A 23748-nucleotide genomic window follows, 5' to 3' on the forward strand; every position below is an offset into this window, starting at 1 on the left:
GTATTTTGCAGTACATGCACAGTAAGTATTGCCCTGATTATCACCCTGATTAAAGTTATTAAGGGATTTTAAAACATGCAGATTTCATGCATAAATATAGCAGCTGAATTTCACAGTTTAACAGGCTTCTCACCTGTACTTTCAATATATTAAGGGCATACTGACATGAGATATACTTGGTGCCTGAACTGGCATACCTTATTAGAGCTGATTTTAAACAGACAGGGAGAGTAATTGTATATTTAAGTTTTAAGAAGGAAAACCCTCTGCAGCTCAAAGATTCCTTCTCAAATTCAGAGTATGTGAAGTTCATGACAAGCCTCTAACCAATTCTGGGTGGCAGAAGTTGACATGCAACAGAGCTGCCTTTCTCTTGGGAGGCCTTCTGAACAGGGGCATGTCCTGCAAGAACCACTGATCCAGCAAGACAAGCCTAGAAATAATTTTCAGCCCCAGTGATGATTTTGCCAATTCTGATGATTTTTAGTCCAGCCCAGGGGCACAAGCTGAATTTAGAATGAGTACTGCAACAAGACTTCTTTTTTTTGAGGGAATATTGAGTCTGCCAGAATTTTCCATAAAGCGCTACGATCTATGTTAGTGCATTTGCTGTCAAAGACAACAAAGATGAAAGAGTTAGTGTTAGGTTGCCTCTAAGCTGCTTTAGGCTTACTAATTTTTAAAAAATTAAATTAGAATTTAGAAGAAACAAACCTATTGCACATATATCTGTATCATGGACTCACCTGCTCCCTTTCTACCCTCCTCTTTTCCTCCTCTGCTCTTCTTCTCTCTTCCTCCTCCTTACGCCTCCTCTCCATTTCTTCCAGACGTCTTTTTTCCTCCTGTTCTCTCCGCCTTTGCTCACGCTCCTGTTGCCTCCGAGCTTCCCTTTCTCTTCTTTGTTGCTACAAAAAGGGAAAAGAAACCACAAAGTTTTACTTTTGTTGTTATCAAAGAAAGAGGTGGGGTTGCTTTCCATAGTGGAGCGAGGACTGACAAGCTCTGCAACTGAGTGACAAAACATTTTATGCAAGTGTTCCACCAGGAAACTAACTCATAGCCAGCACATATCTATCTCTAAAAGCAGCCTCGCATACTCTCTCTGGTTTCTTCATGCACACACACAAAGTCACCTACCATGTTCCTGACAACCAAGGTGTGGAAGTGCACTGCTCTCTTCAAGAGAGGCTAACACTGAAATCCCAATCTTTGAACAACTGTTGAACTCAAATCTTAATCAGCGACAACTTCCTTGACATCAGCAAATTATCTACATGTTGCCAAAAGTGAATTATCAGCCCTACTGAAGCAGCTAACTCAAATGACAACTATCTGAACTTTCTGTAAGTAACTTCTCTCTTAAAATAGTTCATGGTCTGCTAAGAACTTGGTGGTGTTGGCCCAACGTCCAAGCTCAGTTTAACGGACTGCCAAACTTTGCCTAAGAGAGACGAAAGGCTGACCAATAACACCTCAGCCCCTCCCAGAACATCAAAAGCACCTATATGTAAAAGAGGAAAAACAGCTGAACTAAGCTTTTACATTTACACAGATAAGCTTCCACACATGACCCAAATACAAACTGGTGCTGATAAGTCTGCTCAGGTCTGAAAATAACCTGGAAAACAGCTCTAGAAAGCATGAACTGATTCATTTATGTCTACAGAGCACTACATATGACTTCAGAGAAGACATTTTAAATGCCCATACAGTCGTGACCAACTCCTCATGCACTTCAGCAGAAGCATCCAGTTACTCCACCTACCTCAAAATCCCAGGCAGCCTCCCACAACTGCCTAAGTGTCAAAAGACCCAGCTGTCTCCTTTTCAACCATCAACTGGAAATATCTCTACATTTACTTCCATTATAGGTTTCTATAATATGCTAAAAAATATAGAAGAAATTTAAACCAAAAAATAGCATGCACAAATTTAATCCCAGAGACAAAAATGAAAATGTATATTGGTTATTCCTTATCACATTTAGGTTAAGGTTAATACTATCAATAATTTCTGTTGAAGTAAAGCTGCCACAGATTTGCCAGTCTCAAGGCACTCCAAGTAGTCTTGCAAGAAAGAGCAGACTAAGCTTTTATTTGGGTTCACAAATCCAGTTACTGATGTGCATTTCATCATTGTGCTCAACTGAACAAGCAAAAGTTACTTAATGGGATGAGTTTTCTCTGCTTGGCACGTTATCCTGCATTACTATGAAGTAAATGAAAAATCAACAGCTTTTTCACCTTCTGGAATCAACACTGACATGACAGTGGATAAGAAACATGGGGGGAGGGGCACAGGAAGATGGTTCTTGGGGTTCTCTGACCTTTTCTTCAATGAGAAGTAGTGGATGTCCCATCCCTGGAAGTGTTCAAAGCCAGACTGGATGGGGCATTCAGTGGTGGAAGGCATCCCTGCCCATGGCAGGAGGCTTGGAGCTAGATGGTCTTTAAGGTCCCTCCCAACCCAAACTGTTCTGACTTCATGGAGTAGAAACACTTAATACAGGCTGCTTTCCAATTCTCTTTAATTAACTGAAGTTCGGGGAAAGATGCCACTTTCTTGAAGACCACTGTTCAAATACACCCACGCTGTAACTATGACGCCCTCCTTCCTGGCCCATAGCGTCATCCTGGGTTCACTACCACCTTCCTGTGCCCCAAGACATAAGCTCTTTTCTCCCCCTTATTTTCTGTATCTTCTCAGAAACATAGCTTCCTTGCTCTTGCATCTCTTCTAACTAAATCCATTTACCAGCCTTTTTGCTTGTGCTTAAGCAAGCTCTCTTCAATGAAAGCAGATATAAAAATAGCAAAAAATAGCTGCAAGGCAGCTACGGCATACAGTGCATTTCATAAGTTTCACTGCTTCCCCTCCCTCATTTTTTAAGCACTGTAAAAGGATTAAGTAGGCACTTTTATTTCTGAATATACACATCAGTGTCAAGCAATTTCTACTTTTAAGTCAATATATTCAGGTGCTTCTTGGCTAATCAAGTCTGACAGGCTCTTTGTTTAAGAAAACTAAGATGTGAAGTACAATAATATTGTTGCCTTGAGGATGCAAGAGACAGCACACTGTTGGCTGGCTAATGTAATATGCACATTTATCAACTCAAACAATATTGTGTTGACATTGTTAAGCAGATATATTGCAAATCTTGAGATGGCATCATTCTCACTACAAGGAAGATGGGTAAATTCATTGCATCTTGAACTAATTCAGAAGTATTCAGCAATAATTATAAATAACTGAACTTAATGTGAGAAAAAAAAGTTACAGATTGATTAAGAGAGCTGGTTTCCCATGGCATCACAAAATAAACAAAATCAATTTTTAAAAGATGAGATTTTTAAGCAAACCTTGATCCAGGTATTTAGCTCAGTACAACAGTAGATATTTATTACTCAGCAAAAAAAAAAAAGGGGGGGAAAGAAGGATTCTCTGCCACCAGCGTGCATTGAAGTCAAATCTCCAAAGCACAAATGTGCTGTTGCCTGTGTGCCAAAGTACACAGAGAGATGTGGTTTCTCAGTCTCACTTCCACCTTCCCATCAGACACCGCCTCAGCCCCTTGATGAGCATGTGGGAAGGGAGGTACCTGGCACTGCAGGAGCCCGCACAAACATCTTGCATGATCCCCTTATTCCCAAGATCTAGCTGGGAAAGAAAGATTTCACTTCCTTTGTATGTGGCCTTTGAAACCTCAGAATCAAACTACTGGCCAATAACAAAATGGAATTTACTTTTAACAAGGTCAGGGAAAGGTAACCTACAGTGACAACCTTCTCTTGGGTCCTAGTCTACATCTTGTCAAAGCGATGGCAAAGCTGGTTGGTGCAAAGCAAGTTGCATTGATCCAAGCTGGGTCCAGATCTTCTTTAGTTGGATATGGTATTGCCAACTTTCTAGCACATGTCAGATAAAAAGCTTATTTTCAAGGAGCTAACTGTAGACCAGAAGGTAAGGGCAAGAATTCTTCAAAGAAGTTTCAGACATGCCAAAACAGAATTCTGACAGAGCCCATACTGCCTCAAATTACTGCATTTCACAAAATGGGCATTTACTATGCAAACAACATTAAAAAAAAAAAATAAAAAAAAAATCCAAAAAGCACACATAGAAAACATTGTGTCAATACTCTGGTTCCTTGTCCGGTTCTCAGGTACAATAATGATGATCTCATAATGGAACCTGACATCTCCAAACTGGAAGTCCATGCAGTAGAGCATGATTTACCAGGAGGGGGCAATGCAACTACACATGCAGTTGGCGTATACCAACAAACTCAGGGTCTTCTTCGTACAGTGAAATGATGAAGACAGATATAGATCCTCTAATTTAAAATTCATAAAATATTATTACTCTGTCTTATATTCAAAGATTGGTAAATACATATATTAATTATTTCTTTCACAAAGAATTAGGTAGTCTGGTATCAGCTTAAGAAGAGATTATTAAAGAGACTTTTGCTTTGTCCACACTAGAGATAAACCAGAAGCAGAAGTTCTTACTCAGTACCAATCCAAGCTGCAAGCAATTCAAATTAAGGAGATACGAATAATCTTCCCCTCTGAAAAAGACACAAAGCCCTGGCAAAAATTGCCTGCAGGTACACCTACATTAGCATCTTGGTTCAGATCAGGAGGGCTCTTTTGAAATGAATCAGCCAATCGTCTCCACTTATCCAGTTTTGTTTCATATTTTGAAGATGTCTTGCAGTGCCAACCACTCCTTTTGGACGAAATTAAAAAGGCAGATGCACTCCAACCACAAGCAGGCACACAGTCTAGACCTCAGCTAGTCCAAAGGAATTCCTCCAGTCTTTAAAGACATGGAGTGAAATCTTCACGTCCTCAGCACTTTAATTATTGTACTCCACAATCTGCTTCTACAGGACTGTACTACTTGCCAGTGGAGCTATAACCTACCACTTCAGAAACATCCCTTAGGTTCTCGTAGCCAGGGACAGAGGTACCATTTAATGAAGTTATCCTGAACTGTGGAGGTCCACACAGAATGGGATTCCAGCACAGCCAATTCTGAATTTTCCAAACCAGACTCAGTTTTGCTAAGTACAAATTCAAACACCTTTTTGATAGACAGCAGTTGTCTCCATGTTGCTGAACAGAAACACAGATATATACCTGATCAGCCAGAACAGCTCGACTTTCTTGTTTGAGCTATCTAAACATTTACTTACATAGATCACAGAATCACAGAATATACCAAGTTGGAAGGGATCCACAAGGATCATCAAGTCCAACTCCTGGCCCTGCACAGGACCATCCCCAGGAGTCATCCCATGTGCCTGAGTGTATTGTTGAAATTTTTCTTGAACTCTGTCAGGCTTGGTGCTGTGACCACTTCCCTGAGGAGCCTGTTCCCCTGCCCAACCACCCTCTCAGTGAAAAACTTTTTTCTAATATCCAACCTAAACCTCCCCTGACACAACTTCAGGCCATTCCCTCGGGTTCTGTCACTGATCACCACAGAAAAGAGATCAGTGTCTGCCCCTCCTCTTCCCCACACAAGGAAATTGTAGACTGCAAGGAGGTCCTCCTCCATCTCCTCCAGCATGAATACACCAAGTGACCTCAGCCGCTCCTCATACGGCTTCCCCTCGAGGCCCTTCACCATCTTCACTGCCCTCCTTGGGACCCTCTCTAATAGCTTTATATATTTCTTACATTGAAGTGTCCGAAACCACACACAATATTCCAGGTGAGGCTGCACCAGTGCAGAGCAGAGTGGGACAATCACCTCCCTCAACTGGCTGGTGATGCTTTGCCTGATGTCCTCCAGGACATGGTTGGCCCTCCTGGCTGCCAGGGCACTGCTGACTCATATTCAACTTGTCATCGACCAGGACCCCAAGCTCCCTTTCCACAGCACTGCTTTCCAGCACCTCATTCCCTAGGCTGTATGTACAGTCAGGGTTGCCCCATCCTGGTGTAGAATCCAACACTTCCCCTTGTTGAACTTTCATATGGTTGCTGATTTCCCAGTCCCATAATTTGATGAGGTCTCTCTGCAGGGCCTCCCTGCCTTCGAGGGAGTCAAGTGTCATCTGAGTTTTGTGTCATCTGCAAACTTGCTTAGTATCCCTTCCAGTCCTGTATCCCAGTCATTCATGAAGATGTTGAAGAGCACAGGGCCTAAGACGGAGCCCTGTGGAACCCCAGGTCACCTGTCTGATGTTACCCCATTCACTATTACCCTCTGTGCTCCACCCATGAGCTAATTGCTCACCCACCACATGATGTGTTCATCCAGCTGTGTGATGGACAGTTTGTTCAGAAGGATCCTGTGAGAGACAGTATCAAAAGCTTTACTGAAATCCAAAAATATTACATCGACTGGCTTCCCTTGATCAGCTAGGTGGGTTACCTTGTCGTAAAAGGAAATCAGGTTTAATAAGCAGGACTTTCCTTGCATGAAGCCGTGCTGGCTGTGACCAGTGACTGTGTTGTTTTTCAGGTGTTCTTCAATACTTCCTAGAATAATCTTCTCCATAACTTTACCAGGCACTGAAGTGAGACTGACAGGCCTGCAGTTTCCACAGTCCTCCTTCTTGGCCGTTCTTGAAAATTGGGACCATGTTTGCCAGCTTCCAGTCAGCTGGGACTTGTCTGGATTCCCAAGACTGCTCCAAAATCATCTGGAGAGGTTTTGTGGTGACAACAGTCAGCTCTTTGAGGATTCTTGGGTGAATCCCATCAGACCCCATAGATTTGTAGGGATCCAGCTGGAGCAGCAGATCACACAATTTCAGGGTCAACTGGGAACTGATCATTCTGGCAGTCACGGTCTTCCAGTTCATAGCACTGAGACCCCCTTGGTCCATTATCTATGTTGAAGACAGAGGCAAAGAAAGCATTAAACACCTCTGCCTTGTCTCTGTCCCTGTTTGTGAGATGATCATCCTCATCCTGCAGCGGGCCAATGATATTTATATACAGTCTATTGCCATTAATGTATTTGAAAAAATTCCTTTTATTGGCCCCCACATTTCTGGTCAGCTTCAACTCCAGTTCAGCTTTGGCTGCACGAGTTTTCTCCCTACAGCAGCAAGAAGCATCTCTGTGTTCTTCCCACGTCACTTCACCTTGCTTCCACTGGGCATAAACCTTCCTTTTTTGCTTTATTTCCAGAGAGTATCCCTGTTCAGTCAAGCTGGCCTTCTGCCTCACCTGCTTGACTTGCAACATTTGGGAATTGCTGCTCCTGTGCCCTTAGGAGGTAAACCGACCAGCACTGATGGACCCCAGCACCTCCAAAACATTTTCCCAGGGGACTTTACTTACTAATTTCCTGAGCAGTCTTAAGTCTGCTCTCCTCATGCTCAGAGTTGAGGTGTTGCTGGCACTTGTCCTCCTGCCAACAGAGATTTCAAACTCAGTTGCTTCATCGTCACTGTGGCCACCAATCTCAACTTCGCTCACAAGATCCACTCTGTTGACAAGCAGCAGATCAAGTAGGGTATCTTTCCAAGTCGGCTCCCTTAGGATCTGTTCCGTAAAGTTGTCATTCAGGTTTTTAGGAATCTTCTGGCCTGGGTTCTACCATCTGTGTGATGATCCCAGTTAACTTCTGGCAAGTTCAAGTCCCCCATAAGGACAATGGCAGTTCACTTGGAAGTGCCCTTAGTTCCTCAAAGAATAATTTGTCAGCATCCTGGCTGGGAGGCCTATAGCAGACTCCCACGATGACATCTGCATTTGTTTGCCCCTTGATTCTCAGACCCAGAGGCTCTCAACTGTTCCATTGCCAACTGTGAGCTCCATACATTCTAACCCTTCTATAACATACAGTGTCATCCCTCCGCCTCTTCTGCCCTGCATATCCCTCCTGAAGAGCCTGTAACTGTCCAACAGGGCACTCCAGTCATAGGACTCATCCCGTCAGGTTTCACTTATGCCATTGATGTCAAATTTCTGGGACCAGGTCAAAACTCTGAGCTCCTCTTGTTTGTTCCTCATGTTGCGTGCATTGGTGTAGAAACAGTTGATAGTCTTTATATGACTTTTAAAGGAAGGTTGAGCGTAGGACAAATAATACCCATCCCAAAATGTCTCAGGTCCTTTCCTATACTTTGACCACATATCATTTTCACCTTCTCAGGAACACACAAATTATAAGGTTCCTGCAACAAGTTTTAGAAGTCACCTATATGCCTTTTAAAAAGTAACCTTTTCTCTAATACTGCTGAGAATTACAGTTTTGGCAGATGTCCTAAACACCGTTCCTGTTACAGTCTCGGTTAAAACTGTCTAGGCTCTGTGCCAGCATTGTAAGAACAAGCCCTCAATTTTAATATAGAAAGCAGGGAAGGGGGGAAGTATATGCAACTTGTCCAGGAAGATTATCTAATACATAAAATTCTAACAAAGAATATTAACTGGGTATATGCAAACATAAACTTACTTTACACAAGAAAAAATTACAAGAAAGCAAGGCTTGGTAAAAATATCAACAAAGCTATGGAAGCCCTGAGACTCAATGCCTGACACTAATCTTAACTCCCATTACCAAGCTCTTCATTGTTTACTGGCTTCATCAAATCGGGGGAGTGAGTTAAGGACAAAGTGACAACATTCCAATATTTTGGCCTTCAATTGTGTCACAACACTGATGTTTATCTAAATATATGTCTACCACCCTTCCCCCATATGAAAGAGCTTGTTTTGGCTGCTATTTTGTTAAAAATCACTTGGGATCATACATTTTTCCAACACGAGATCCAACAAACTAAATGGGGTTTTTTGTGAAAGCTAAACGTGAGGCCTTTTTTTAATTCACTGTAAGAACAATATGCCCACCCCTTCACCTGCAAAAGGAAACCTTTATAACTCATCATTCATATTTATGCCTCCAGGGGAACCAGACAGAGGTTACAGATCAATACAAGGTAAAAAACTTCTATCTTAAAAATTTTACATGGTTTATTGTGCAACCTTATTCAGTTACATGCTGTCTTGTGGATGTGGAAGCTGCCAGTTTTGTTTTGTATTTTAAAAAGCAGGACTGATTAAACACAACTTTCAGGTAATCATCTTTTCTTTTTAGTTGCTCATTAAGTTATGATATCTGCAACTTCCCCAAAAAGTTCAATCCATGCAAGGAAAACAGTGCACTGCTTTGTTTCCACTACTAGCAGCAGCATCTCCTTTATTTTAAAAAGAAAATCTAGATTTTAAGAGTTGCACTCATTACTAAAGTTAAATGACCTAGATAATTTAATTGTAATCCTCTTCTTCAACAAAAAAATACTGCCTGCAGAACCTTAGAGATTAAAGTGGCATTTAAGTGAAACCATTGACTCCCACACTAAGAAAAATTTTAGAGGCTAAACAGTATCTCAACTTTTGCCCACCTTTGTCAATATCAATATTTTATTTTCATATTTTTCTAGTGTCTTTTTTTATTAGTTGCTCCCCCCACAAAATTGCTACAGAGGCTAAAAACACTTGGAAGTGCTACAATGTTTATCTTGGCATCCTTAGAAGAGTGGGGAAGAAACAGAAGAGAAATGGAGTTTATATGGCTCCCCCTTGTCTCTTCTCCTGGATTCATGTGTGGCTGAATCTTAGCTACCAATCTCTCCTTACGGTAGCACTAAACTCATTTGCACACCGAAAAAGAGGGATAAGGAGCATAACGTGACCTGGAAAGCTATTTGGAACTTTGTATTATTTGTTATGCAAACACATCATGGGATGCAAATCAACATTTGGTCCTGGTTGCGTCCTCATTAAACATTACCAGAATTTGGAAAACCAGACTGGGTGTAGTTTTTCCATCATTGCTAAGTGAATGGTTGAAACAGAGATGCAAGCAAGAGGTCATTTAAGGACGACTGGAATTTGACCCTGTACTTCCTGAAGAGCCAGAAGATTGGTTTCACTTCAGCTCTTTGTCATACCCAGCTCTGCCCTGAAGAGCTGTTTTGAAATCCTCCTACCTCTGAAGCTCACACTGCATATTCCAACTACATACATATATATAAATGCACATGAGACCTTAGGAGGTGAAAAGCATGACAGAACAATATTGAACATGTACATTCATTTTATCTTCCAGTAGTATATAGAAATTGCCTCCTTACTGTATCACAAAAAGATGGTTTACGTATTTGTAGTTCTTGCAGAATTATAATTTTAACACTGATTTATAAAACATACTTATAGATGTACCTTTAAAGGCCCCTTCCAATCCAAATAATTCTATGATTCTATGATCTAGGTGGCTTTTAGTCATTAAGCTAATATGCATGAGAGAGTAATACATTAAAAAATAGGCTTCTACCTACAAGAATAAATGCCAAACAAATGTTTGAGAAAGCTTTAAAGGGAAATTTGAGACATGTTATGCCCCCCTCCACACTCCCCAGAAATACTCTTGAAAAAAAAATTCACCTGGGAATAATTAATGTCTCCTGTTCTCTACAGCTACCTAAAGTCTAAACAGAGACCAAGACACAGCCTTCCCACAAAAAACACCTTCAAACAACCCAGCTCTGGCTCTTGTTGCCTCCATTGGAGCTGCTGGATATTCAAATGCTTGGGAAGACAGCTTATATTCAAGCAGCCAGTGATGGATTTAAGTGCTTTGCTCTGTGTTTGCAGTTGGATTTTCACATGCTGCTTTCTTTCCTGAGATGTGCTGGGGCTACAGGGAACTCTTTTTAAATGGGCGTAGAAATGGTAAACACAAGTGGAAGAAGGGTTTCTGCCCCAGTATCCTGTTTCTACCTCTTCTAGCCGCCTTCTTTGCTCCTTCTGCTGCTCAATGCGCTTCTGCCTCTCTGCCAGCAGCTGCCTCTTGTACTCCTCCTGCTCACGGAGCTGCTGCTCCTGCAGCAGCTGCTGTCTCCGAAGGGCCTCGGACCGTTCCTTGTTTTCCTGCTGCAGTCTCAGGAAATCACGTCGGAGGGTTGATTCTCCAGGCACATTGACAATGGAACTGCAACAAGAGGAAGTTGCAGTACAAAAGAGCCTGATGAGCCATTACATACCTTTTCCAAGCAGGAAATTTTTATTAAAATATTTATTAAAATATATCATGATGTTAAAGTTTTATCTTGTTTCTTTCAAAGCAAAGACACTGGGTGCATGCTAAATACACGCTCTCAGTGGAAGGTGTGAAATGAGGTCAAGTAAAGTAAGGACCAATGCTGACACTGTGGAGACCCTGATCAATCATATTTGCCATAAATCTCCCTCCATCCACAAGCCACAGGTTGTTGGCTCTAAGCCATAGGAGGGGGAGCTTTAAAGCCTTTACCAGTTACAGCATAGGTATTCAAACTTTTTGGGTGATTTGTGTGGTTTATGCATTCACTTAATAAGAGAGAAACTTAGCTTACTCCTGATTTATAATCACAGACCTTTAGACTTACTTGGCGTAGACTGCCCTGAGCCATCCCAAAAGCAATTATTACCTTGGCTCTCCTTCTTGTTCAGGCACTTCCTCCTCTTCTTCCTCACTTCCACTATATTCATACTCCGTCTCATCTAACAGGAAAGAAACAAAGGCCTAGATAGTACTTATCTTTAATTTTAGGACAGTGGAGGGTTGCAGTAGCACCTCAGTGAACCCTTTCCTGTCCCCTTCAGTGAAAAGATCTATCACAGACCCTAGAACTCATTCTATGTATACAACCCCATCTTCCCAGACTCGTAAAGGAGCACAGAAGACTTCCAGCAAGCTCCCTGAACAACACCAGGTTTCATATGTAAGACAAGACACCTCAGCAGCACCTGAATAAAGAGAAAAGGCTACCCCAAACACTAGCTTCATAGTTCTTGTGATAGGTTATTTCATGCAAGTCTGATTTATGGCACCGTTTCAGGAAATGAAACAACCACAGATCAAAAATGGGAAATGCGTATATGCCAATATCCTCCTAAATGCCATTTAACACTTGTATGGATGGAGGAGGCAGTGGTCCAGAAGTGAGTAAACTCAAGGTATCAGAAAATACAGCACTTGAAATTGATACTTTCTCTGTAAAGGACAGAACAACACATAGAAGCCTGCTGATAGTCAAATTATGAATTAAAAAAGAACCTTTTAAGGACTTGGGTTGTTTGGAACTTTTCTAGGGGTGGGGATTTAGAATGCAAAGTAGGACAAAAATATGTATTTTTGACAACTTGAAATACTTGATTTTTATAAGCTGCATACCTTTCTCTCCTCTCTTCTTTCTGGTCCTGTCTATATGGTCCTTAAGCTGGATTCGGACTTGCCTTTCATTTGGTTGGTCACGTATAAAGGGATGTTTCAACAGTTGTTCTGTAGAAGGTCGCTGCATGTAATTCTTCACTAGACAACCTTCTATAAAGCTGAAAAACTTTTTTGACCTGAGAAAGCAGGAAGGAAAAAACAAAACAAAACAAGGTGACACGTAAAACTCAACTGAAACATTTTTTATGTTCTTCTTCAAAGTCTAATTCCTTTCCTCAGAGAGCATCACATCTCAGAGGACAGTACAAGTGCTGCCTGCAAGTGTACCTCCTAAACAAAGCTGAGTGTGTTCCAGCTAAGCTGAGCATAATGGGCACAGGGCTGCAGGGACACAGGGTAACATGAACATACCTGCAGTGCTTAGGCACAGCCTCACAGTAATGTGCCCTCTTTCACAGGCATAATTACTCTGAAAGTCAGGATCTATTAGCGAAGGTAAATCATGCAAACCCAGTTCTGCTACTTCTTGATCAGAACTGGATAGAATCCAGCTTGCTTGGAGCAGAGGCAGGGCAGCTCTGGTATGCCTTCACCTGCCCATGCTATCTAAGGGAACGTCTGCTACAGACAGCCATGCCAGAAGTCAGAAAAACTGTGTCTGCCACTACCAACACACACAGCACCTCACTGCTCTTGTATGCACCTGGGCTCACCTAGTTAGATCTGCTAGAATTTAAGATTATTTTATTTTTTACCTGAAGAGTCACACAAAAAAATTCTTATAGAACAACAGGTGGGTGTTGATCGGTGTTGTCTGTTCATGCACCTGGGGTCAAATTCTCTCTGACACAATTTAAGGGTGTGAACTACACACATCATAGTGACAGGGTACAGGAGTTAGCTAAGCTGCAGCACCACCTTCCTAAATTTGCACTTCATTTGAACTCTCGAAAGAAGACGTCTCCACTAAGAAGTCACCAACAAGCCATCTTACAAAATGACAATACTGGAAATATTCAAAACTACAGTGAGGCACTGGAACAGGCTGCCCAGAGAAGCTATGGATGCCCCATCCCTGGAAGTGTTCAAGGCCAGACTGGATGTGGTCCTGAGCTACCTGAACTAGTGGGTGACATCCCTGTCAATGGCAGGGTTTGGACCTAGATGATCTTTAACATCACTTCTGACCCAATCATTCTATGATGATTCTATGATTTTTTTCACCACTTGGCCCATTTTCTCATAACCTGCCCCTGAGCACACTATCAGAACAGCTGAGTCACAATAGCACTGGCTTTGATCAGTCACTTTGTAATTGGTAGGTGCTCTCAACCTGCGCCAGTGCTTGGAGAGCAAACATCTCCACTACATGGTTAAGTGTAAAAACAATGATTTCCATCCATCAGTTCACTTTCCTACTGTAATCAAAAAGGCTGAATTCAAGGTTACTTGGTTCTTTAGATTTTTTATTCCTCACACCTTAAGTGTTATTATTTTACATAAAAAGGTTAATGAAAGGCTTATGCAAATACTGTATATTCATCTCTATTCCTTTAATATATGTAGAAGGGAAATACGAGAGGGAGCACGCCTTAACAGTACAAGTGCATAAATAAGTCAATCCAGGTAAAGACCAAGCCCAGCAAGCAAGCCAAGTTTATATTATGTTGATATTGAACTGACAGTCAAACCACTTTATTATTTTGACAGGATCACAGCATCCTGTGATCACATTCAATCTATAAGAAACCTCTTTCTAGGGAGTATTTTTTTTTCATATGTGCCAGTTGTAACCAGTAACTGGGAGGAAATCCTCCGATACTAATGGATTCTGCTCAGCTGGCAAGAAGCATGCACTCAATTCCAACCGTTTACAATAATTATAGTAAAAGCCTTCATTAGTTTTAATAGCTCCTTTCTATTTAGCAACTAGAACACTATAGTACTGTTCTGTTTCCATGTTATGATACATCTGAGAAAACACAGTGCATAAAGAGTGTTGCAGGAGTTTATTTTTTAAAGTATCGATTCATTTGTCACCATAATACAGATTCTGCTCTGTCAAGGAGCAATTTTCACACAATTTCAGATAAAATTTCTCTGAGACAAACAGAACTAAATAACGCACGAATTTTATTTCATGCTTTGGTTCAGTGGCACAAAAGATAACAGAGTGATTTTTGCTAACTTAAATTGCTTTGTAGTTCTGAGGAAGTGGTCACAAAACTGTACGTGACACAAGAAAACATCATGCTACAAAATGCCTCAAGCAAGATATAACTAATACATACCATTTCTTGGATTTTAACCGGGGTGGGGGGTTCCTGGGTATCAGAAAGAGAGCTCTCATGGGATGCATGTCACAAAGTGCTGAAGGGAAGAAAACAAAACCAAACAGAGACATACAGACACTGGTTTAGTTGCTCTCTGTCAATACCATGACTTCAGCTTCCACAATCATTTCCACCATCCCAAATGTACATGCAGCAGGTGCAGACAGCAACACAGCTAAATAGAATTAGCCCAAAATTACAAGAGTTCCACAGCTCAGTGTGCCAAGGGTAGCCCAAAAAAGAGAAAGAGATAGAAGCATCTATCTTTATCATCCATCTATCTATAGAAGGATTAACCTTCAGAATTAACCATGATGGGAACATCTGAGCATGGTCCTCCTCTAGCCACAAGTCATCTAACTTTTTCATTGACTTTCCAGTCAATAAAACATTGGGAGATGATGATGGCAGAAGGGAAGAATGACAGTTACTGTTTCATAAAACCTTCCCTCCACCTGCCTTTGGCTCCCATTATGGAGGATGCCTCATTTCTACTCTCCAGACTTAGGTATTTTCTTTACTTCAAGGTATGAAAGTTTTGAAGCACAGGAGGGTCTGTATCACAAAAAAGGATTCCCTGCAGAACTGAAATGCAAGCCCATAACTTTTGTCAAAAGAAATTCCGTTGCTTTCAGTGGGCATTTAGTGGGAGCCCAGGAATTCTGCACAACAGCCTTTCCTCCTGTCCCACAAGCAAAGCAAACAGGAAAATAAGGGAGCAGGGAGAGAGGCTGCCCAAAAAAAGGTCACTAGGAGCAAATCTTCTGTTTTAACCATCTTCCTATGTTTGACCTCTTGTACCATCAGTCTCAGCTTGAGTGATCACTGCAGGAAAAGGTGACATTTTCCACACAACGGAAATTCAGGAGAAACGAATTGATGTAAAGTGAATTCTGGATTCAAAAATAAGGGGTCACAATCTTGACAAAGAAGTCCCTTGGATGTCTGGCAATCCCAGCAGAGCACCAACCTTAAAGATGGACTCTTCAGCTGCCACTGGAAGAGGAAGTAGGGCCTACATGCCAGAGGACAAGAGCTGTTCAGCATTTACATTGGATTTTTGCTTACTTCTGAAATGACCCTCTTGTGCATTTACACAAAGAGGGGTCAAGCTCTGCTTAGGTTTGGAAATGAAAAAAAAATTGTTGTCCAATTCTAGACTTACAAAGCCCACAGACACAGCTTTAATTGAAAGCCATCCAGGCAACCCAATGCAATGAACAAAAAGGTATGGCAAAAAGGAGGTCATGGGGTAGCTCAAACACTTCATACAGCACTGGCTGAGGTGTCCTGGGAGCAGCTCTCACATGGGCATTCATGCAAATGTGCATGAATTAGGAAGGGGAAAAAAACCCAAACCCAACCATCGGACTTCCTAAAACATGAATCAACACAAGAGCAATTTGTGTTGATTCATGTTTTGTGTTGATAAATCTTACATTAAAACAAAAATCAGACAGCAGCTATAATGAAATGACCATTTTTTTGCCGGGAAATATCAGTACTTTATTTCAACATGATTATTTCAAAGACAGATGTTTCCAGTTGGGCTCTGGTGTGGTGGTAGTTTTCTATGTGTAAAAAAAATTAACTTACTCTTAAGTACCTTAAGTTATTATTTTTTAAATACAGAGCTCCAATTGAAGGTGAGGGTAAGCATATTTGTACGTTCGAAATTTGCAATTTTCATAAAAATTATCATTAAAAGCCAAAGTATCATGCCTAACTTCTTTTCTTTTCAAATGTTTCTGTCCTCCTCACATATATCTGGTGCCTTGATATTCCAAAAGAACTACATGAAAGGAAAAGAACCTATTAGAAAGTTGTGCATTTTTGGTTTCTGATTCCCCTCTTAAAAAATATCCATATGAACTGACAATGATCCCTGCTTGAGGATACTTAAGTTCAATGCTTTGTGTTGAAGATGGATTTACACTTTAAGTCATGTCACTGCTAAGGAAGACCAACACCACCCGCTGACGAGTGGAAACAAAAAGAGAAGCAATGTTAGCATTATCCAGACCGACACAAAGTCAACACAGAAACAATTGCTACAGATGTGCTTTTCATTAAAGTCTGTTTCCTCAAGGCCCCACTGACCCTCTCCCCAGCTGAGGTTTCAGTATTCCAGGCCAGGCCATAGACAAATTGGGACGCAACTCCAAAACACAATATTCTACCCATAGGAAGGAAGTCAGACACTCGATTAGCTTCCAAATATTCCTACTATAGAAATTAAATTACTGCAGTCTGCACTGTAGTGCCTAAACACAATCCTATCTTTATCAAAAGCATTGCTATTTACAGGATTTTATATTTATAGAGCAGGCAAAACCAAAGAGAACAGAAATAACATGAGGATGCTTTCAGAAACCTTAAAACTAGGCTTAGATTACAACCAGCATCACCCAAGTATATGTCTCAGTCTTAATCAGCCCCCTGGAGAAGCACACATTTCACTTACGGGGAGCTCCTTCTGCCATCTCTATGGCTGTAATGCCGCATGACCAAAGGTCACTCTGCATAAAAAGAGAAAGACCATATGTTAGAAGGTGGATTTGCCCATTCAGACAGTAAGAGAGTACTATTTGGAGAGGCCCTGTAGGTGAGGCTGAAACCAAATACCATGGCTATTTAAACAATACAAGCTACTTTTTTCTTGTAACAGTATAATAAAATCCCTCTTTTCACATAATACATATGTATATGCAGAAATACAAGCACCTATTCTTACAGAGTGAGCAAACAACTCTTTCTAATAACACATAAAAATATATTCACATTATGACAATGGAAAATACATTTGCCAGATATTTAAGCCTGTGAAACAACAGTTTCCAATACTCCCTTATTTAAAAAGGACTGAACAAGGGTATTGCCAGGGTGTGTAGAGATGCAGTTATAAAAACAAAAGCTTAGCTCAAATTTAAAGTGGTCAGAGGTATTAAAACCTACAAGAAAGGGTTCTTCAGGTACGTAAACAACAAGCAGGAACAGAAGGAAAATAGTGGTCCGTGTTAAACAGGAGAGGTGAATTAGTCACCAACACCACTGAAAAGGCAGAGGTTCACAACATTTACTTCACCTCTGTCTGTACCAAAGACATTGTTTGCAGCCAAAGGCAACACTCCCCCCCTACCGTCTTAGCTTTATAGAACAAAAGTCCTTCAGCAGGAGCCTTTCAAGGTACCACCTCTGACTAGGGAGAGCCTGAACAAGAGCCAGGAAGGTCAAACACAGGCAAAAGATGGAAGATTCTGGCAAGGAACCAGCTCCAGAGACTGACACGGCTTAACGGGCAAAGTGCTGGAGGAAGCTGCTGTGAAAGAGCTGTTCTTGAGCAAAAGAGTTGTCCTGTCTGGTCATAATAGTGTTGTGTTTATTTCAAATTACTTTAAAGTAATGAGCAAATAAGCTCTTCATGTACTACAAGCAGAAAAGCATTTCCAACAATCATATTTTCAGACACAGCAAGGCAATCTTTTCTCGTGGTCCAATTCAGCCATTTAAGCTAAACTGCACAACCTCACAACCTTACAGAATCTTTCAAACATGAGATTTTTGGGAGAGAGTGCCTTATAGGCTCCACCAGTAACAATCAACATGTGTTTTCAGAGGCAGGAGGAATTGTTTTTCACATCGCTACTGCTTTACAAATATTACAGGGAGTTTTTCTATTTTATTAGATCATTTAATAGCAAACCTTCCTTACTAATAACTCCACCTGCAAAGATATAAAGTATTATCTTTAGTACAGTGGGATGATGGATATAAAAAACAATTAAATCACGAGAAATAGGACCAATCTGATCATTCTCAGTCAAAAGGTACAAAAATACTGATTCAAATAATCTGAGGTTTTAAACAGATTTAGACATACACAAACATACTGATAGCTAACAATATTATCAGATAGCTAACAATATTATCAGTCTGAGCAAATTGATATAATTAATTGATATAATTGATATTCATCTCTAGGACCTTAATCCCTGGCTTTCGGATATTCTTGTTGCCCTTGGTTAAAATTTGGAACACTGCATTAGTCCAAGCAAATATTTCTAAAAAAGCATATTTTCACATTTTTTTCTTTCTTTGTGTTCTCATTAAAGTCAGTTGAGAACAACTTTTAAGATTACAGTATGCTTTCACTAGAAAAATTTAACTTTAAATACATATACTTCATATTCTTAAGGGTAGTGCAAATACCATCAAGACAATTACAGCTTTGCAGTAATTAAATCTTTGGTTTGCACCAAACAATGTAAACAATGATCTTTGTTAAGAAATGTTGTGATGGATAAATTTTTATCAACTTGTATATGTATCCTGAAAAAACTAATAGTTTTAAGAGTTCCTTCTGTACTTCACTGGCTCTCCAGACAGTGGTTCTATTTAAGGCAACACCTAAAATGTATTGTTCTGGGTTACTACGATAACTGGGACGGAGTCTAACACAATTTAATGTACAACCATTACACAAATTGAGAACACAAGCATTTCCAGTTAAACTCTTTTTTGCCTTCTCTAAGCACATACAGCATCCTGAAGTCCTATATTCCTTATGACTCAGAGCTACGATAATACAAACAACAGCAACTGTTAAATTTGACAGTATCCATACCTTGTACTCCTGTAATAAGAATGTAACTAGACAAAATAGTTATTACTCCTACAAAGCATAAGAAGTCTCAAAAACTGTCATCATTCATGGACATTTATACTGCAAGTACTTGTTTTGGTTTTTTTTTTTTTTTCTTTGAACAGGACTCTTACTCTATAATCATACGTAGCATCTGGATTTTCATCACAGGCAATAACTTCTGGAGCCATCCAGTATGGAGTCCCAATAAAAGTGTTTCTCCTGCCAACTGTTCTGTCCAGCTGAGCACTCACACCAAAATCCACTGTGGGTGGGAAAAGAATAAAATAAAATAAGAGGGGAAAAATAATGCAGTGATTACATTCATAAAGTGATTTGGAAACAAAACCCTGTAGATGTTCCATGTAGGAGGACCATGCTGAGGAAAAATACAATGATTAATCCTGAGGCAAATAAGCCCTTGTGGTTCACACACAATGTGCTTGGGCCACAAGTGTCAGGGAACACAGCAGCATACAACCATCTCTCCTGTACCTCTCACTGGTCTGCCTGGACAGAAGGGAGAGCACAGCTGCAAAAATACTGCTTGGGAGGGTGAGAAAGTGCTATTCCCTTCCCACATGGTGAAACCAAGCACCTTTGCCTATACAGAAAGAGCCACTTCCCAAAGGTACCTCTCATGCTGTGGGAAAACTGCATTCATAAACACCTTTCTGAACCTCCATTTCGGCTCACCACTTTTTCTGTTCTAAAAAAAAAAAATCTGTTGTTCAGGGAATTAGTCTCTGCTTTGATGACAGAGTAGAAGCATCAGTGGGAGCAAAAGATGAGGATTACTCAAGGAGCGCTAACTCTGAGCACACATGCACACACATTGTGACAAAGATGCCCATTTAATTACAAGGCAATTATATTACAAGGGTGTTTTCCGCCCTTCGGTTCTCCCTGCTGACAATCAGTGCTATATGTCTTTCTATACCAGTAGCAGTCTGTGTCAGCTTCACTGCATCCATCATCCGAGTGACACTGACAAACTGGTGTAGACAAGCTCAGTGGGAGCAATGGTTTGGAAGCTACTGTGCTCCATTTTGGACCAAACAAAGGAAAGCTCTCCCGAGAGCTTCCTCCTCCAGCAGCCGGGACATCTTCCCATGCCTTGTGCTGCAGGAAGGTGTAATGCAAAACAGAAGGGATGTGGGCTGGGTGGGAGGGCTTCAGCATGGCTCTATATTTAACGAAAAAAAGGTGGTGAGTGGAGCGTGATACAAACGCAGAAGGTTAACATGTGCAGTAACTGAAAGAGACAAATTAGAGAGGAAGAAAAAAAGAGTATGTCCACTTGGCAGGGAGAGAAGAGGCCAGGGATGAGCACAGTTTTCGGCAGGCATGCCAGAGCTGGAACTGTGTTTTGAACTCAATGCCACGGCTCCCTTGAGAGTGCTGTCCAGATCTTACTTTTGTGTCCAGAACGTGAACAGCAGGTGCTATTTTAATGAAAGCCAAATACAAGAGAGATTCCTGTCACTTCCCAAGTCCAGAATAAAGGGAATTAGAACAAACTCAAGCTCAGCAGGGTAAACAAAATGATCCCATCACTGATTCTCTGGCGTGAAAGCCAACATCTTCTGACAAAATTCAACAACAACCTGTTTCATCCTCCCAAAGCAGGAGGAAATATATGCAGGCTGTCAATCCACAGGGAAGCAGTTACAGAGTATTCATGCTAGAAAACATGTTGTGGGGCTCTTCAATGATGAAATTAGTTTCAGAACATCATAAAGCTAAAGGCTGAACGAATGAGGAAGTGGACATGTGTGCCTACTTACCAAGTTTCACTTCTGCGTTCTCTGTTAACAGCACATTTTGCCCTTTGATATCCCTGTGAATCACATGATGGGCGTGAAGATGTGCCAACCCCTGCATTAAGGAGAAGAGAGGAAGGAGAGGATGTTCAGAGTTAGACTCTTGGCTTAGCAACAGACTACCCATACCCAGCAGCCCCAGAGGTCACAGCACTTGGTCTTGTGCTCTTGCTCAGCAACTGGGTGCAATGGGACCCACAGCAGCCCTGTAGCAGCACATCACCCAGAGACAAAGGCCCCAGGTTATGCACACACTGTACATAAATACAGCCCAACATCTGCACTGTGCAAACACCTCTCCGCTGTCCTGTGAAAGAAGTTCAGCTCCCAGAAAGTCTCCGTGCACTTACACTGTAAATGACATCAGCATCAGTGCACATCACTGACATCTGACATGCACAGGGTCACACAGAATTTAGTCTGGGGAAGGGAGGTGGAAAGGAAAAGGATGCAGCATCAATATGCATATATGCACCCCTGAGAAGGAGTGGGATGATAATGGACTGGCAGTCATGTTTGAGGGCAAGGGATGACAGATGACAAAAAAATGCTCTGCTGCAAAGCTGCAGTTCTCTTCTCTAGCCTCCATACACATGAAGCCAGATAATTCTTCCTCAGGAAAAAAAATGCAAAAGAAAAGAAGAGGAAAAAAAATTTTAAAAACCATAAGCGTTATACTTTCCAAAGGAAACAAAACCTCCTGGCATACGGTGCTTTTTGTTGAGACAGCACCTGGATGCATGCCCCAAAGCGTTAGCCATGTGGAGGGAGGACTGAGAAAGACATATGTTGCATTTTACTCTCTAATGTAATTGGGAGAACACGCAACCCTCTTAGCAACTGCCTGTATTTTGGTTTCTCCTCAGTTTTCTGCTTGGAAAATTGTAGTCTCCAGTGGGATCGTCTTGCCTATTCTTGTTGCTCTCACAGGCTTTTAATTTTTTATGAAAAATAAAGAAATAGAATCTTTACAGCTGCAAGAGGTTAAGAGAGTAGTGGTTGCTGTAGAGAAGTATTTCCTAACACATGTTCTTCATTAAATGATCATTTACCAGTTTGCCTACATAACCACTGGGCTATTTTCTTTTTTTAAAACAATTAATGAGTGTGACAAAAAACCCACCATCCACAACTTCTCTCCACACATCATAAGCAAATCCAGGGGGCTGATGTCCCCAAAACCCTTCACTGACTGCTAATGCTAAGTGTGGTCTTATTTTTCACAGGAATGAAGGCTTTTCCACAGCTTCACACAGGATACTTTTTAAAGCCTTCTGCTACTCTGACCCAGCCAAAGAGATAATCGTCTGTTCTCTCCAGAGTACCATCTAACCTTCCTGAAAAAACACATTTGGGTTTGCAAAGGGCTGGGAGGAGACAGAGAGGCACATCATTTTCCTGCAGTCCTCAGACTCCTCCGACCACACGAGGATCCACTGGGTTGATCTTCACACCTGTGTCTCCACCTAACCAATCTTCGGCCCTTTAGCTCATTTTAACTTTGTGTTACACAACCTCCTCCATCTCTGACAAACTCTTGTGTCAAATCAGATTTTGCAATGTCTCATAGCAATGTGAGTTTAGCATTCCTTTTTTTCCAGATATTCCAGTTCCTGCTGGCCAGTAATTAAGGCTCCTTCTGCACATCTTTCCCTGGAATGAGAAAATAGCTTTCCCTAACTCTTTTCTGAGGTAAATAAATTTTTTTCCTCTTCTCAGCAAGCATTTGACTGCTTTACCTAAGGAGAACCTAGAATGAATCCAATATAGCATGGAATACCTCCAAGGCCACACAGCTCTCAAATCAAGCATACGATCAGTCCTGCAGAAGTTAGCTTTCCTCATATTAAAGCATGCTATCCATTTGATTTGAAATACAACTTCTCCCTTGTAGACAACTTAAAATGTGCCAGCCCAAACGCCAGCAGCTGGACTCTCCTCTAGCATTTGGAATTAAGAGCAAGAGACCAGAATCATATGTCTCCCTTCATTCTCATCTTAAAAATTGCCGAGGCAAAGCAAACATATAACACAGACAATAGCAGCATTGATTTATGCAAGAGTCAGTGTTGGTTTCCTTTAACATAAAGCCCTTCAGAACTTCATTTACGATTAGGCAATTCAACGTACTGTGTAGTGGTATGAGTAGGAGGCAATTTGTTTTACAAAGAAGCACGAGAAAACCATATCAGATTCACTTAGTGCAGCAAACAAATACCAATTCAAAAAGCACTTAAACTGTACCAACTGAAAATTAAATATTAAGAGTAACCAGTTAAAGTTTCAATTTTTGAAAAAAATGGTAAGTTGCAGCCCTATTCCTGAAAAGCCTTTGCAGTGCCATCTGCTAGCACCGCACAGCCACACATGATATAGCTGCTTGCTCTAGACAGACCGCAGGAATATACAATATGAGAGCACATCACAGCACAGAAGTCCTGACTGCTGGCCTGAGCCAACAACTCCCTTCCTCCATAGGTTTGATTAGGAGCAGAGAAAGACAGCCGCAAGCACATTCGAAAAAGTCCATTTCATACCCTACTGTGCTACAACACTGTTTCAGCCTCAGGTCTTGTGGACACTGTTTCACAGCTTCTACAATAGGTAAGGTCACCGGCTCTTCTGCTGGCTTCTCATGACTAAAAATTGCTATTTTCTGCAAGGTTGCTGTTACAATATACAGTACAACTCACACCCATTTAAATGATGTGGAGCAGACATCTATCTGCTTCTATACGCTCTTCAAGTGATGACATGG

At 41.1% G+C, this 23748-nt stretch overlaps 1 protein-coding gene and 1 long non-coding RNA gene across 13 annotated transcripts in view; one reads left to right on the forward strand and one right to left on the reverse strand.

Annotated features, from left to right (window-relative positions):
• The window catches only part of MAP4K4 (mitogen-activated protein kinase kinase kinase kinase 4), a 169586-nt gene that overhangs the window by 38573 nt on the left and 107265 nt on the right, over positions 1-23748 (reverse strand). For all 12 annotated transcript variants that reach the window (XM_032677914.1, XM_032677911.1, XM_032677918.1 and 9 more), the window contains 8 exons: positions 20955-21045; positions 19302-19432; positions 16990-17044; positions 14484-14562; positions 12193-12368; positions 11447-11519; positions 10758-10968; positions 747-908 (listed from right to left, as the gene is read on the reverse strand). In XM_032677914.1, the coding sequence (XP_032533805.1) occupies positions 747-908; positions 10758-10968; positions 11447-11519; positions 12193-12368; positions 14484-14562; positions 16990-17044; positions 19302-19432; positions 20955-21045 (978 nt within the window). The remainder of the gene's footprint in view (positions 1-746; positions 909-10757; positions 10969-11446; positions 11520-12192; positions 12369-14483; positions 14563-16989; positions 17045-19301; positions 19433-20954; positions 21046-23748) is intronic.
• Positions 7817-10747, forward strand: LOC116781987. The gene is made up of 3 exons (XR_004355045.1): positions 7817-7911; positions 8882-8914; positions 10455-10747. It is a non-coding gene; the product is annotated as an uncharacterized LOC116781987 (long non-coding RNA).

Source organism: Chiroxiphia lanceolata, chromosome 2 (genome assembly GCF_009829145.1).
Source record: "Chiroxiphia lanceolata isolate bChiLan1 chromosome 2, bChiLan1.pri, whole genome shotgun sequence".
NCBI classification, from domain to species: Eukaryota; Metazoa; Chordata; class Aves; order Passeriformes; family Pipridae; genus Chiroxiphia; species Chiroxiphia lanceolata.